We start from the raw sequence: 14,501 nt of genomic DNA on the forward strand, positions 1-14,501 counted from the left end.
TTTTTAAAGTGGAGGTTATTTTTAAAATTAGAATGTCCATTTCTAACTTCATCCTAAGCACTCACCATGTTCGTCTTTGCTCAAGCACACAAAAAGGATATTTCTGGCATGTTTCTCCTTAACAGCCACTTCCTGTGCATTGATGGCCTTGTTGATGCTCACTGCCTGAAATTAGAAAGTTTCTGCATCAATGATAAATTCAGAAAATTTGTTTTTATCCTCCATACCCCTCACACTGAAGCTCGTCATGCTGCTTGTAACAGCGAGTTCCTACCTGCGTATACAGTCTTTTAGTGTTTCAGCCCCATGTACAGGGTATCTGTTTGCTGTCAGTAGCAGTGAAAAATTCAGACATGAGTGTCAGGAGGCTTTGCACCCTACGAACCAAGTTACCAGAACTATTCTATAACATTTCAGTAATTATTTACCGCTTTGATGTTGATCTTTCTGATCATAAAACAGGCATTAAGATAGTAATTGACGAGAAGAATTCATAATTAACTGCAGAATTACGGTATTTGAGAGTTCCTCTAGAATGCCTCTTTTCTTGCACTATTTGGATCAAAAACTAACCAGCACATCTCATAATAGGCTTAAGTTTCAAGTTTGGTATTTTTCCTTCCACCTGTTTTAGCTATAGACCCTCCTCAAGAAGTTGTAACACACAGATAGACACACACCCATCACTGATATCAATGGACCCCAAAACCTCAAGACTCGTCGAAAAAACTAGAGACTGAAATTTTTGACAATCTAAAGCTTTTGCTCTCCCCCATAGACAATAGGTGTTGGTGGGAGAGGGTGCACACAAAAATAGGAAAATATGCAAAATAGACAAGTTTTCAGATTTGCCAATGCTTTTAAAGAGGAGATTTGGAAATTTCAAAACTTTGTAGAGCATAATCTATCCCGGATATGTCACAGTAAACTGGACTGTCTTGACAAATTTCTTTGAAGACTAAATATGTCACATTTCAACAAAATCAATCCACAGGGAGCTAAGTCATTTCATGGAGACAGATAGACAGACACACATGGGTGTCGCAGCAGGTGCTTCTCGGATTATATGAAAATGCACATATAAATGGAAAGACTTTGTAATCACCAATCAATCAAGATGTATTAAAAACTATTAAAAGCAACATAAGAAAGCAAAATGAATACCCTTTGCTGCTACACAAGAGTATGTTATAATTATTTTGATTTAAATGTTGAGGATAATGGAGCTTTTTAAATATCGTTAGGCAGATCATTCCAGAGTTTGGGCTTCCTATCGCCAAAGGCTTTGCCTCCTACAATAGCTTTACTTAGCCTTGGAATTTCTGAAAATGCAATGCATGCTCTAGAGTATAAGCATAATTACGTTCTGATAGGTACAACGAGGCTGTTAAATAATTTGTCACTTTATATTTAAGCAATAGGGTTTTTAAAACCACCTCTCTAAGCTTAATGCAAAACCAATAAAGTGATTTAAAAACTGAAGTTGCATGGGTGTACTTCTTAGTTGTAGTCATGACTCTTGAAGGCACATTTCTAATTAACAGTAGAGAAGTGAACAATTTAAGCATCCCAACCATAAAGTGTAACACTTGCCAATTCTTCTAGAAACGAATGAAGCAGCTTTTCAAGGTACCAGCTTTAGAAATTTCCTTCATTTTGAAAGATGAATAAAGTGCATTTAAGGAAGTGCTGAAGACTAAAAGTTAAATCTATGTCAAGGATAACATCAAATTTCAGGTGAATTACAGCCAAACTAAAATTAAAGCCATCTGAGTTATGTTTTCAGTTTGAGACATTGGAAGGAAGCAAAAAGGAATAAAACTCTACTGATTTGGTTAGCTATGGGAGAGAAATCCTTTTCAAACTCATCTTACATGCCTTGCTCAGTACACCCACTGAACCAATTACCATCAAATAAGCAGGAATCAGATGGTGCAACATTTGCTCAGAATATGCCACCAGTGCAAGTCCAAAATGCTATTTTCAATTGTTCCCATGCAGGACAATCATCAACGGATCATTAACTTACAAAGCACTTAAGAAATGGAAGATTCTTGACTTTGGGCCCTTTAAAGATTTTTAGATTGTGCATTCTTCAAATATTGTGTGTCAAACTCTGTTAAACAACATATGCCAGGGTTTCCCCAATAACCTTCTAATATCAATTATAAAAACTATGTGATCTTCAATAAAGAAAACAATTCACCTCCAGAACATTTAAAACGGCACTGAGAGCAGAACCTTTCAGTCTGAATTTCACTCATGTAACTCAGCCATTTACAAGATACACTACTCATCAATCTGTGCAAAGCATTGTGCAATTAAAATTGAGTACTGCTTGCATTTATCTTAACTCAGGTGACCTGAAATGTATACCGATTAAGCCCCTATGTGTAAGCAATGTTGTCAGGCCCCCACCTCACTGAGTCCTATATTTTGGGATGGCCCTGCTCCACCACTGGTTGGGGATGGGAAGTTACTGGGTACAAAGAATCTTTGATTACCTGTCATACAGTACTAGAGTCATAAAAACTCCTAATTCACTTACAGCAGTATTTCAAGCATTACTGGGAGGGATAACATTTTGTAATGAAAAATCTATTCTAATATTACATTGCTTGCTTATCACCTATCTTATCCTAATCCAATGGGAAAAGGAAATCTCATTCTATTTACAATTAAAAAAAAAAAAAAACTACTCAATGAACTCTCAAAAGCTACTTTAGAATTGGCAACAATTCATTCACTTTGTCTTTAATTTAGCATGCTGAGGGTCTATCAGCCTTTTAGAAGCTTCATTATCTTTGAGAAGACTACAACACTTTGTCACTATCCATTACCTGAACTTTCCAGATGAGCTTCAGATGGCACCTTAGTGATACAGGAAAACTAGACGATTGCTTAGGGCAGCAGTTCAGCAAAGGTGGTTAAATGTACCAGCCAGACCTCACGGAGGATCCCCATTTCGCAGCAAGAAACCTCAGCAAACATACTGCTTTAAATTATCATGCAGTCTTTTAGGAACTTGATGGCAGGGCATACCATCCAAGTTTTCTCTGTCTCATCTTGTTGTAAAAATGGTGTTGTCCTTCGGATGAGATGTAAAACTGAGGCCATGACTTTCTGTGGTCATAAAAGATCCCTGGGCTTCCTTTGTAAAAAGTAGGCTGTATCCCAATGTCCAGGCTAAATTGCCCACCCCAGCCTAGTCATTCTGGCCCCCTAATCATCCCCTGTCTTTAACTGTCTCTCTATCTCTTTCACCCCTTCACCACCTAACAGCTAATGTGCGTTGAGCTTCTTGGTACAAAAAAAAAAAAAAAAAAAAAAAGGCCTTTGCATCATCCAGGTGAATGCTACACATTAGTGGTGGTTGAAGTGGCTCCTTACTCACTATGAAAAGCACTTTGAGTAGGGAAAAAAGCGCTATACAAATGTAAATAATAATAATAATAGGTCCCAGCCTGTGTCACCCACCTCCATATCTATGGCACTGGTGCCCATTCTGACTATCGGTGTGAAAAGTTGTTGATTGACAACAAAGTACAACTCTCTAAAATTACTACAACTGTCCAATAGAGGAGAACATTAAAAAGCTGACATTTCCAAAACACAAAAGGCTCATTTTTTAAATATACTGTCTCAGACTCAGTTACCAGAGTTGATAATCTGCCATTATCAGTCATCAAATCACTTGTCTTCTTTGAAATCAAAAGTGGAGGAGAGGGTTTTGTCCTCAGTCACAGCAGTCATTTCTGCATATCATCCAGATCAGAGACCAACCATCAGCTAACATTAAGAAGTGAGGACATTCTGAATGATTCCAGCAGTCTAATGACAGAGGACAGTGTTTAATGGACTGGCTACAATTTCCTTAGAGTGTGAACTGGCACCGAAAATTAAAATTGAAGTTGCATTTAAGACCTTTTCAGCCAGGAAGATCTGAATTCTGTTTTATACTTTTTGTTATGTAATTCTGCAAAAAATAATTAAAGAATTTTCATACTGTCTGTATATTTGCAGTGTGCCCACCTGCTTTTTTATGCATTTAAACACAAATAATTAAAAGCAGTGAATTAGTGTTTTAACTGAAGAAGAGTCATTTGGTTTAAATGCTCGGCATCATCAGTATACAAATGGAGATTGATAAAATGTTTCCGAATTATATCTTCCAAAGCTCAACATATATACATCCATCCATTTTCCAACCCGCTGAATCCGAACACAGGGTCACGGGGGTCTGCTGGAGCCAATCCCAGTCAACACAGGGCACAAGGCAGGAACCAATCCCGGGCAGGGTGCCAACCCACCGCAGAACATATATACAGAAAATACAATTGGTCCCAACGCTGAACCCTAAAAGGATATGTTTTCTAACTGTGAAATGGAATAAGGGAGTATAGTCAGACTTTTTGAATATTGAAAAGGATTGGGTTAATATTAATAAATAATGTCTAATAAGCTAATTAATATCTCAAACCTGGGCAGTAAAGCGCCATGATCAACAGTTTCAAAAGCTGCACCTTCATCCAAAAGGGCACTCATTGTGGCATTTCCTATATCGTGGCAGATAAACTCCTACTTTACAACTTCAGTTACAACAGTTTCACTCCTGTGACCAGGGCAAAATTCAGATGGACGTTTCTCACATATATTGTTTCTTTAACAAGAGATTAGAGTTGTAAAGATTATAAATTTCTGCAGAACTTAGAAAAAAATGTAAATAAGGAGTTGGTCTGTATTGGGCTGTAATTTTAAGTAATCTAAAGCAATGCTATAACTAGTACCAATTTATTTCCTAATGAATTAATGTTTAGTAAGAAATTTTCAATTTTTATTTTTATATATTTTTCCATAATATAAAGGAGAGAGTTTTTTTATCTGAACCCTTAATATATAAACACCTTATACAAACATGTATCCCTTCTGGAAGATCTCACTTTACTTGACGGTTAAATTCGATCTCTATGTGTTGCCTACAATTCGTATGTGTAGCCAATTTTGAAATTTTAACAAATTAATTTTTAGATATCTCTACATAGCGAGTAGTGGCTACTCTGATTTATAATGTAAGAAATATATCACCACAGGGATGGAGCCTGGATGGTGTTCCAACCCAGTGTTTCACAATTGCCATGGACTGGCACTGGTCTGTAGAAATTTTCTGCCAGTCAACGAAATGTCAGATATAAGAAGTATACTGACACTGTTATTGCCTACTGTGGTCCACGAAAAGCTGGCTATGAAATGTATCCAGTCTCTGGACCTCTTTTGGTAGTAAATCTGGAAGCAACCTGCTCTTCAATCGAATATTAATCAATCAACCCACTCAAAACTCAAAGGGGGTATCACCTCCGCTCTTTGATTGAATGTTAATCTCAGTGCTCAGCACTCTAAGTAGGGCCCCCACACATCCACCCCACTCTTCACTCAAATGTTAATCAATATTGAGTCTGCTCGAACATCCTAAATGGACATACCCCCCACTCTCCTCAATGTACAAATAAATTCTAAAACTAAACAGTCCACTGGTCTAAAGGGCTGAAAACCACTGCTCTAAATGGGCCACTAGACTAGTTTGTTACCCTGTTTATAGAATAAAAGAATGATCTCCAATGGAGACCACCTTTCTCAAGGTTCACATTAACCAAAATACATACCATCTACTTACTAAAGCTATACTTTTAGATACAGCTCAGGTCTATTGCCAACAGTAGATGGAAAATAACCTTCTACAGATTAAATCAGCTCAATGTAATTTTGTCAAGAGGTGTGAACTGTATAGGGTGCTTGTGCATCGTTCCCAAACATGAATGACCAACAGAACAAATGTAACAACAAAAGTGTTTTATTGTCAAACAAATTACCCAACTGAAACATAGGGGTTTAAAAATAACAAAAAGCCTAAGTCTTTTGGCCTTCATCCTTTACTTAGTTCACCTCTAGTCTCTTCACTTGTCAAGCTATTTAGCAATGACTTCTTCCCAACTCCAATCCCACTGTATACTGACTGCAGGGGCCTTTTAAGCCCAATCAAGAAACCCCTTCTGGTTAGCCTTTATAAGTGTTTCCTGGTTACCTGGCAGCACTCAAACGTCTGCAGGTACCATTGAGCAGCTACTCCTAGTGGCAGTAGTTTTCTCTGCACCCTTCCCATTATCACTTAATATGATTGAGAAGTTGCAAACTGTGTGTCCTTCCCAAAACTCCTGCAAATTTAACAGCTAGTGCCCTCTTGTCTTAATGTTTCACGAAATCAAGGCATAGAACAAATAACCAATGGCAGACAAAAAAATAAGTCAAGGAATCATTAAGTGTACAAAATTTTATTTGAATTTTTGATCCCTCAAATTAGCCAGCAAACTGTGGTAACCATTTTGACTTGCCAGTCACTCTGTGCATGTCACCAAGTCTGCCTCCAGCAAAAGTACCCGAGACCATCACACTTCCTCCTCCATGTTTGACAGTTGGTGTCACACACTGAAGAACTATCCTTTCACCAACTCAGTGGTGTACAAATAGCCTATATTATCAACCGAAGATTTCGAACTTTGATTCATCGGTCCAATAAGGTTGTTTTCTTCCAGTCTGCAGTAGTCCACAGCTGGTATTTCAAGACCCTAGTTTGTCCTTTAAGGAATGGCTTTCTTACTGCTTCTTGCCCTGTCAAACCTGCAGCACAAAGTCTCCTCTTCACAGTTGAAACTGAGACTTGCTTTGTTTGACCACTGTTAAGCTGTGAGATGCTCACCATACATGCTGGTGACCCTCAAACTTGTCTTCTGATTAGATTGTGACTTTGGGCCTACCAGATCTCTTCATATCAGAGTTTCTTCCAGTTTCCAATTACCGTTGGATTGTTTAGGAAACCGTACTCACTGATACTTTTTTTTTTTTTTGCAATTTATGTAAACGTATGGCCTGCACTTCTAAGGACATTAATGCTCTGTCTCATTTAGTTTATTAATTGCTGTTTTCTTCCCGCTATCACTGGAATGTACAATTTTCTACAGTGTAATATTGTCCAAGAAGTACTTTATAGGGTGTAACAACACAGTCTGTTCCAACTCTGCTTTAAAACAAACAGAGGCTTTGTAAGTAATCAGCAGAAGTTGGGACACCTGTGCAAACTGTTTGCTTCAACTTGCAAGCCTTAATTTACTTTAAATGCTGCAGAACATCTGTAGGTTGTAACCTATTAGTTGTTCCCTGAAGAAGGACCATTTGTAATATTCTGAAATTTCTTTTTTTCAGTTTTTGCCAACATAAACTTTAAATTTAAACCTCTGGCAGTTTACTGCTTATATTTTCACCATTTTAGGTCATTCATTGCATTTCAAATGATTACATTTGAAGACAAACAGAGGTGTTCTAAGCCTTTTGACTGGAAGTGTAGATAGATTCCATTTTGACAGAGGTCAGGCATATTTCAATTTTCATATTTTCTTTAAACTTGTGTGAAAAGATATGTTATGATGTGTCTACTTAATATATCTCTTTGCTAAAAACAAATATGATTAGTTCTGACATATAACATTAGGGTAGTGACCTAACCATCCAGTAATTTGGCCAATTTATCTTTAAAGTCAGGGGCCATGACATATGGAAAGCATTTAACTTGTACTGCTAGATTTTCATAGTTACTTTAATGTTCTGAATTATTAAATTGACAATTATGAGTGGTTTATTTTCAGCATCAATAGACAAGCTGCTGAGTGCTGAATATCTATTCTAGGCTCCTACTGGTGACCTGGATGCAGGAAGTTTCATTTTTAAAGGCTTAGGACCTTGTCGGGCTCCAACTCAATCACTCTGCAGTTGCATTACGTACTACTGCTTCTCACTGTTTACTCTGATGTCTGGAGGGACCAAGGAAGATCGGAAACACTGAATGATCTGAACAAATGAGACAAGTCAATTACTGCTAATATGGCCCCCAAATTTCAATACATTTCCCATTAAACCTAAGTTAACAAATGTTTCTTTTATGTAAAGCAGTCTGTATTGCTGGCAGAAGATGCTAAAATGAACATATTACATAATGTATACAACATAGCAAGCCTGGGGAAGCGCGACAAAAATTAAACTTAAAAGCTTTTAAAGAAGAACGGGTATAAATCACCAAGACTACAAGATGTCATTACAGCTGGGCTACTAGTAAAAGTTGCTGAGACTTCAAACTGTGGTGAAGTCTGGGCTGCTGGGACATGATAACTGCTCTGCTGATTGGGTCAAATGAAGTCCCTGTCCCCTGAAATTGTTGATAATCAGTTCAAGTTTAAAACCACAAGAAAGCATCTGTAAAACAGAGATACTGCGACTTAAGGGTACTTTTTTTAATCAGCACTGCTACCTTCAGAAGGATAATAACTTCCAGTAAAGGAGACGGTTCATAGTGCAATCAGCATCTTTTACAAAACACCAACCAATTAACAGATGCCAACACAGTAGGGTCGTAGGTTGAATTTTGTTGATTCCCGTTCAGATTTAAGGATATTACAAAGTTCTAGAAGCTAATATCAGACTAAAAATATAACAATTGAAAGAAAACATACCCTGCTTTACAGAGACTTTGCAATCTCACTTTTTCCAGCTACCTTGCAGTCGATTTGTGGATGTGAAAGGATGTGAACATAACACAAGGCATAATATAATCCAGTAGGGCATACAATAAACAAACATGCATGTACAATTTTAAATCAGCACACAATGCCTCCATCTACATATTACATATAGGTTTAAGGCCAAACATTTTACAGATTTCCCAGAACAATGGCTGCAAGAAATGATCACTTGGAAAAAGAAATTGGACAGTTAAACATTCATTAGAGTCATGAATGAACCCAGAATAAGATTTTGGTTATGACCCTGTGTGAGTGAGAAAGAGCTTTGCAAAAATTCTTAATTGCTTTTTAAAAGGATGATGTTGTTATTTATTAAATTATTTTTAAGTAAATATATAAATTGCATTCAGATATCAACAAAACAACATTAAGTGCCAAGATCTTAATACCTATCCCCTTTGCTTCTTAAGTCTACAAATGTGTTAAATTAGAATCAATATCAGCAGCACAATGCAGCAAAACTGTTTATTTTTAACATCCAGTACTATTAATGACTTGACAATGAGACATTGTATCATTATGAATTTCACTATTGTATACATATAAAGAACAATAAAAGCATAAAAACCTGTTTTTCCACACAGTTTTTTTTAATAAGCATCTTCCACATGTACAGTTGTACGCCAAAGCTGAGCATACTTCTTCGAAATGCATGCTTATCTGAAAGTCTACACCCGTAAATAAGCATTTGCACTATAGTCTGGTCTGAATCAAATCTTACCAGTGTCATTTAGGCCAAATCATAATTTTTTTTATTTTATTAATTTTAATTAAAAGCAAACAACAATCCATACAATCAAATCATACTTAACAAAACCAAAATTCAACCCCTACCCAAAGGAAAGAGAGAAGTGCCAGCTAACAAAGCAAATCTTTAAAACAGCAAGGAAGGCATCATAATTTCTAATTTAAAGATGGCTACAAATAATTCAGTTTTTAATCCACACTCAAATCGCTTGGCTTCATGAAGTTTGACTTTGTTTGGAATAATGATGCCAGTGTGCTTGAGAGAGTCAATAAATTTGCATCGTTCTCACAATCTCAGAAACCTGTAGGAATTCAGAATGAATTATTTTAAACAGAAAGATCAGGCCTAATAAGGGAACCATAGAGTCAAGGCTTTTTTTTGCCCAGTAAACAAAGAAGTATTCATCATGCTCACATATCAATCTTATATTTCACTTTGGGATGAAAGTTTAATAATAAAGTATCAATCCCTGGGAATTGTCCTGTCACCCTTCCCTATGTACATCAAACTTTAAATCCAATTCTGAGAAATGCCATCTGCAAAAGCCCTCGGCAATCAAGGGATACATAAGTCGTGAACAGGCATCTCATTTAGTAAACTTTGCGTGGATTCAAGTGTGAAAATGAGTATGCCAAAACACAGGAAATGTGGATGTCAAAAAAAAATCTGATTTATAGACAACTGGCATGTGCACATTTGTACACAATTTACCTCTCTAAGCCATAATCATCTTGTAAATGGGTGTATGTGAATGTGCCTCAAACTGTGCTAGGTTGACAGCCTGAAACGACCATATGTTGACTACACTAATGAACCTCATATATATGCAATCATTGCCTGGTAGAACAGCCTCCTCCTGACACATCCAGTCACCACAAATTGCAGCTGAGGAAATCTTGGATGTGCTCCACACTGTATTGTAGCGCCTGTCCTCTTCATTCTGGGGTTGGGGAAAGGCGCAAGGTCCAGCATCTGAGTGGGCAGCCACTAACACCTGTCACATGTAATGACATGATGGTGGTTACAGTGAAGAGTAAAGGTCAGTACTGAGGGTTCAACCACTTACCTTAACAACAAGTCAGCCATCACATACAGCACGCACCATCAGTAAGTCACCTGATCAATGCTACTTTGACTCAAAATAAATGAATCATGGGGTGACCCAAGCCACCCAGCCATGACAATTGTCAGTCTAATCCTGGCATCACAGATGACTTATACGTTAATATAAGGTCACTCATCACTACTCAAAAGCAGCTTTATTCTCACTGGGAGCTCTTATTGCAATATGAGTGATGTCAATTGCTACCATTACTTTAGTAAAATCAGATACTGCAGACTTCCTTTTTATGCTGGCATGCACAACCACAACATACGCAAACTGAATGTAGGACCTCATTAGTTGCTTAAGGCTTCCAGCACAGTGGGAATGATGGAGCTGAAACTTGGCTGAGATATTCCTGACCTGTCTGCCTGCTCATTCTGGTAGGTGCCTGTTGCCAGAAAGCCAACTGTAATATGGCAGATGTTGCCTGATTTTAGATAATCTGCTTTTCTAATGACCGGGCCAACTCGGCACAAAGTTCCAACAGGACAGTGCTTGGGCAAAAAAAGCCAACCAATCACAGAGTCTGTAAAAATGTACCAACACTGACTAAATGTAAGTTATGATAAAATGTGTTAAACTTTCCAGTTTCACATATACTAATTCAAATAAACTATTTTTTCTTCTATATTCTGATAAAAAAAATCAGCAACTTTTTATTTTTTAACATAAAAATGCCACAACAGCATCGATACAGCTTTTAAACCCTGACTATAATATTTCAGGGTGCTTCAAGTTGGCAGTGAAGAAATGCCTAGTATCTTGTATGCTAAATGTACATTGTGTGCTTTTAATTAATAAATTAGATATATTAGTCTAATTATAAACAGAGGAGTCAAATTCAGAGTCATCGGTACCATATACTGTGAAGCTGGAGTCAGAGTGAGAATCGGTGGTACCATCAATTGAGGTGTCAGGGTCTGAGGTTTGGTGTACTAGCTCCCTGATCAAGGGTGTCACATCGTGATTCTCAGAAATGTTACATATGGTTGGATCAGAGTTGCCTTAAAAATACATGTTATGCGATTAACTTTTCTATTATAAATCCTGATTCTTGTGTAAAAAGTTGTGTGGACACCTGGAAGTCCGCATTCATAAACAGGCCATTGTTACAGGAAACCAGAGCTCTGCGCCTATGAGGAATCTTAAAAAATGGCAAATGTTTATTGTTTTGTTTTGGCACAATTGTGCCCCAACTTAGACCTTTGGACAATACCATTAAACAGGGCATCTCGTGGGACCACAACCCTCATTTGTATGCGCTCTATTTACAATATCCACACACATACTGTACATATCCATCTCAGGCTTAAGAGTAGTATGCAATCATTTTCTTTCAATATTTAATCGTTATTGGCCAGCACAAGGAAAGAGAGATTTAATCAAGCCATTGTGGTTAGTCACCATACCAGTCTGAAGCATGAATGTACTCCCACTATTTAAATGTGTGCCTTGTGTTATAGAATATACTGTAAATGATCAATGTGTAGAATTGCATAAGACAATTGTCAGGGCCTTCTCTTATAGCTGGGAAAAAGAAGGCAAAGCACAAAAATAACTCATCTGGCCACAACACAAGCTGAAGTCCGCATGTGTCACAAGATGAGGATTAATACAGATAATTGAAAGGTCCTTAAACAAAAGAAGACATAGACATCACACTGGTCTTCAAGTTAAGGCAGCTTGTCCTGCCTGCAGTGATTTGCTGAGGCTATTTCCAGATGCACTATCAAAAGAGGAATATGTCAACATCTCATTTGTAAAAAATGGTCTACAAACACTCGATTCATGTCTGCAGTTGATAGAGAAAGATGACACAAAGATATAAAGTAAAATCAAAACGCTGAGCCCTTAGATACCTTAAGGAGACACTCTCAGACCCCATTATAATAGACATTACTGTATATGTTCAAATATAAGATAGCATACTTTGCTTTACCCCATGTCTTTACCATAAAAGAAAGTGAAAACAGAAATGGAGTCAGTCATAGCCTCCAAGATAATGACCACATGGAGCACAGAGCCCTGTTACTTGTGCACTAGTAGGTCTTTAGAGTGCTTCTTTAAAGAAAAGGAGGCCATTCCTTCTATTACCTAACACTATGACGGTTCAGCAAACTGTAGATGGAGAACTAAAAGCTATGTCACACTATGCATCTTTTCCAGTGATTTTTCAGTCATGCCATCCATTCGCATATTCTTAGAGATTCAGGGGCTCCCATGAATCCTGTTGTGTAATGTGGCATGTGCAGAGGCACACTCTAACTAGTCTGTGACTTACTCATTTAAAATCAAACAGGTTTGATTTTGTCTTAAGACAGAGAAGAGAGCTCTGTGTGCATGAGAGCAGAAGAATAATGAATGTAGTGCAGTGATGAGAAATATGGAACATGAAGGCTTTGGATGAACAGAAGGGAAGCTCATCTGTCTGAAATCTCTATCTTTTACAAGCCTTGATAGAATGAACAAAAAAAAAGTGCAAAGATTGTGGCTGAACTCACTGTAGCTTATAACCCTTTGTACAGCTCTAGCTGCATCAGACAGCACACTATTGGACGTCATAAAAAGGCATAAGCACAACTGCCCTATACGATCGGCACTCTGTTAGTAAAGTAGACATGTCCAGTGATTTTCAGTCATCAAAACGGACATGGGGGCAGCAAATCTGACATATGCCACAACTAGAAGTTACGTAATGTGACTTCATCTTAAGCAGGTACTTGGTGGTGAGGAGAATCCACTGGAATGCTATGAAAGGCATCATGTATACTTTCCCTCTCTAAACCAGGTAGCAAAAGAAGTACCTTTGCATATTTCCCACTGCTTCCTCTTCGGAACTGGTTTTCAATTTATTTAGAAACATGGTCACACACCTCAAGCTATGCCTGACACCACAAAAAGAGAAGAAGTTGGTGTTCCTCATTAAAATCGTGGAGTTAAAGACCTGCAAGCGCTGCACAGACAGTGAAAGTGTAACACTGTGTTTACTTTATTTACTTTGAAAGTTCACAACGGATGTGAAACATTATTTTCGATACCTTTAACTTGTTTTCTACTGTAAAACAAGGATAACTTAAAAAAAAAAATTCAGAAAATGTATATTTTAATTTATGTCATAATTTATATTGAAAATGTATACAAATGAGACATTTCAATATTCTTAAATGCAAATTAAACCTACACCTTGTAATATGACCAAATGTTCAATCAATGTTCATTAAAAGTTATTCTATATGTTTTAATGAGTTATGCTTTTAAAACTGTGGATAATGATCGGCGATGGTATCTAGAAGGCTGCCGGTTCAAGTCCATTTATTGCCAGAAGGGATCCTTCTCCGTTCAAGGCCCTTAACCTGAAAATTGTTCCAGCGGCACTGTACAATGATTGACCCTGTGCTCCGACTCAAAAAGGTCATGTGAAAAAACAATTTCCCCTAAGGGATTAACAAAGTATATCAAATCAAAACAATAAATAAAATCAAATCAAAAAATATTTGTAACGCACTAAGATAAGAGAAGCTATGTGCAGTTTTAAAGGTTTTGCATATTTAAAATAAGATTTTTCAGGAGAACATGAAATGCAGACTTTTAATTATCAGGAATAAATCTTTAAAAAAGTGTCAGTTTTGAAGCACAGTGTTAAAAAGTTAGCATTAATTGTTTGTTACCAAGGTAAATGTTTGAAATGATCACAATACTGATTTGAGGTCATCCTACCCTGCCTTACCATCAGCCATCAGACTTTACATCACGTCCTCTGGCGACACTTGTTTTTTCTGCCATTTTAATTATTAATTTGAAATTGACTGTAGACCTATTTATTTAATTGTTTACACATGTGTAAGTGTACTCGCTATATTTTGTATACTTGCTATATTTTGTATACTTGCTATGCATATTTGAATGTTATAACTGTATCAGCCGCTTTTACAGTAAAATTTCCCCCGGAGACTCACAGTTTTTATGGCTAGGTTTCTGTCAACCTATTTATGTATTTGTCTGTCGGTCTGTCTGTCTATAGCCA

General features: G+C 37.2%; 1 protein-coding gene across 2 annotated transcripts in view; it reads right to left on the minus strand.

Moving 5' to 3' along the window:
* Window positions 1-14,501, minus strand: part of hip1 (huntingtin interacting protein 1) — a 76,207-nt gene that overhangs the window by 51,955 nt on the left and 9,751 nt on the right. For both annotated transcript variants that reach the window (XM_028806936.2, XM_028806937.2), the window contains exon 2: window positions 102-165. In XM_028806936.2, coding sequence (XP_028662769.2) covers window positions 102-165 — 64 coding nt within the window. The remainder of the gene's footprint in view (window positions 1-101; window positions 166-14,501) is intronic.

The sequence above is a fragment of the Erpetoichthys calabaricus genome, chromosome 8, assembly GCF_900747795.2.
Source record: "Erpetoichthys calabaricus chromosome 8, fErpCal1.3, whole genome shotgun sequence".
NCBI lineage: Eukaryota > Metazoa > Chordata > Cladistia > Polypteriformes > Polypteridae > Erpetoichthys > Erpetoichthys calabaricus.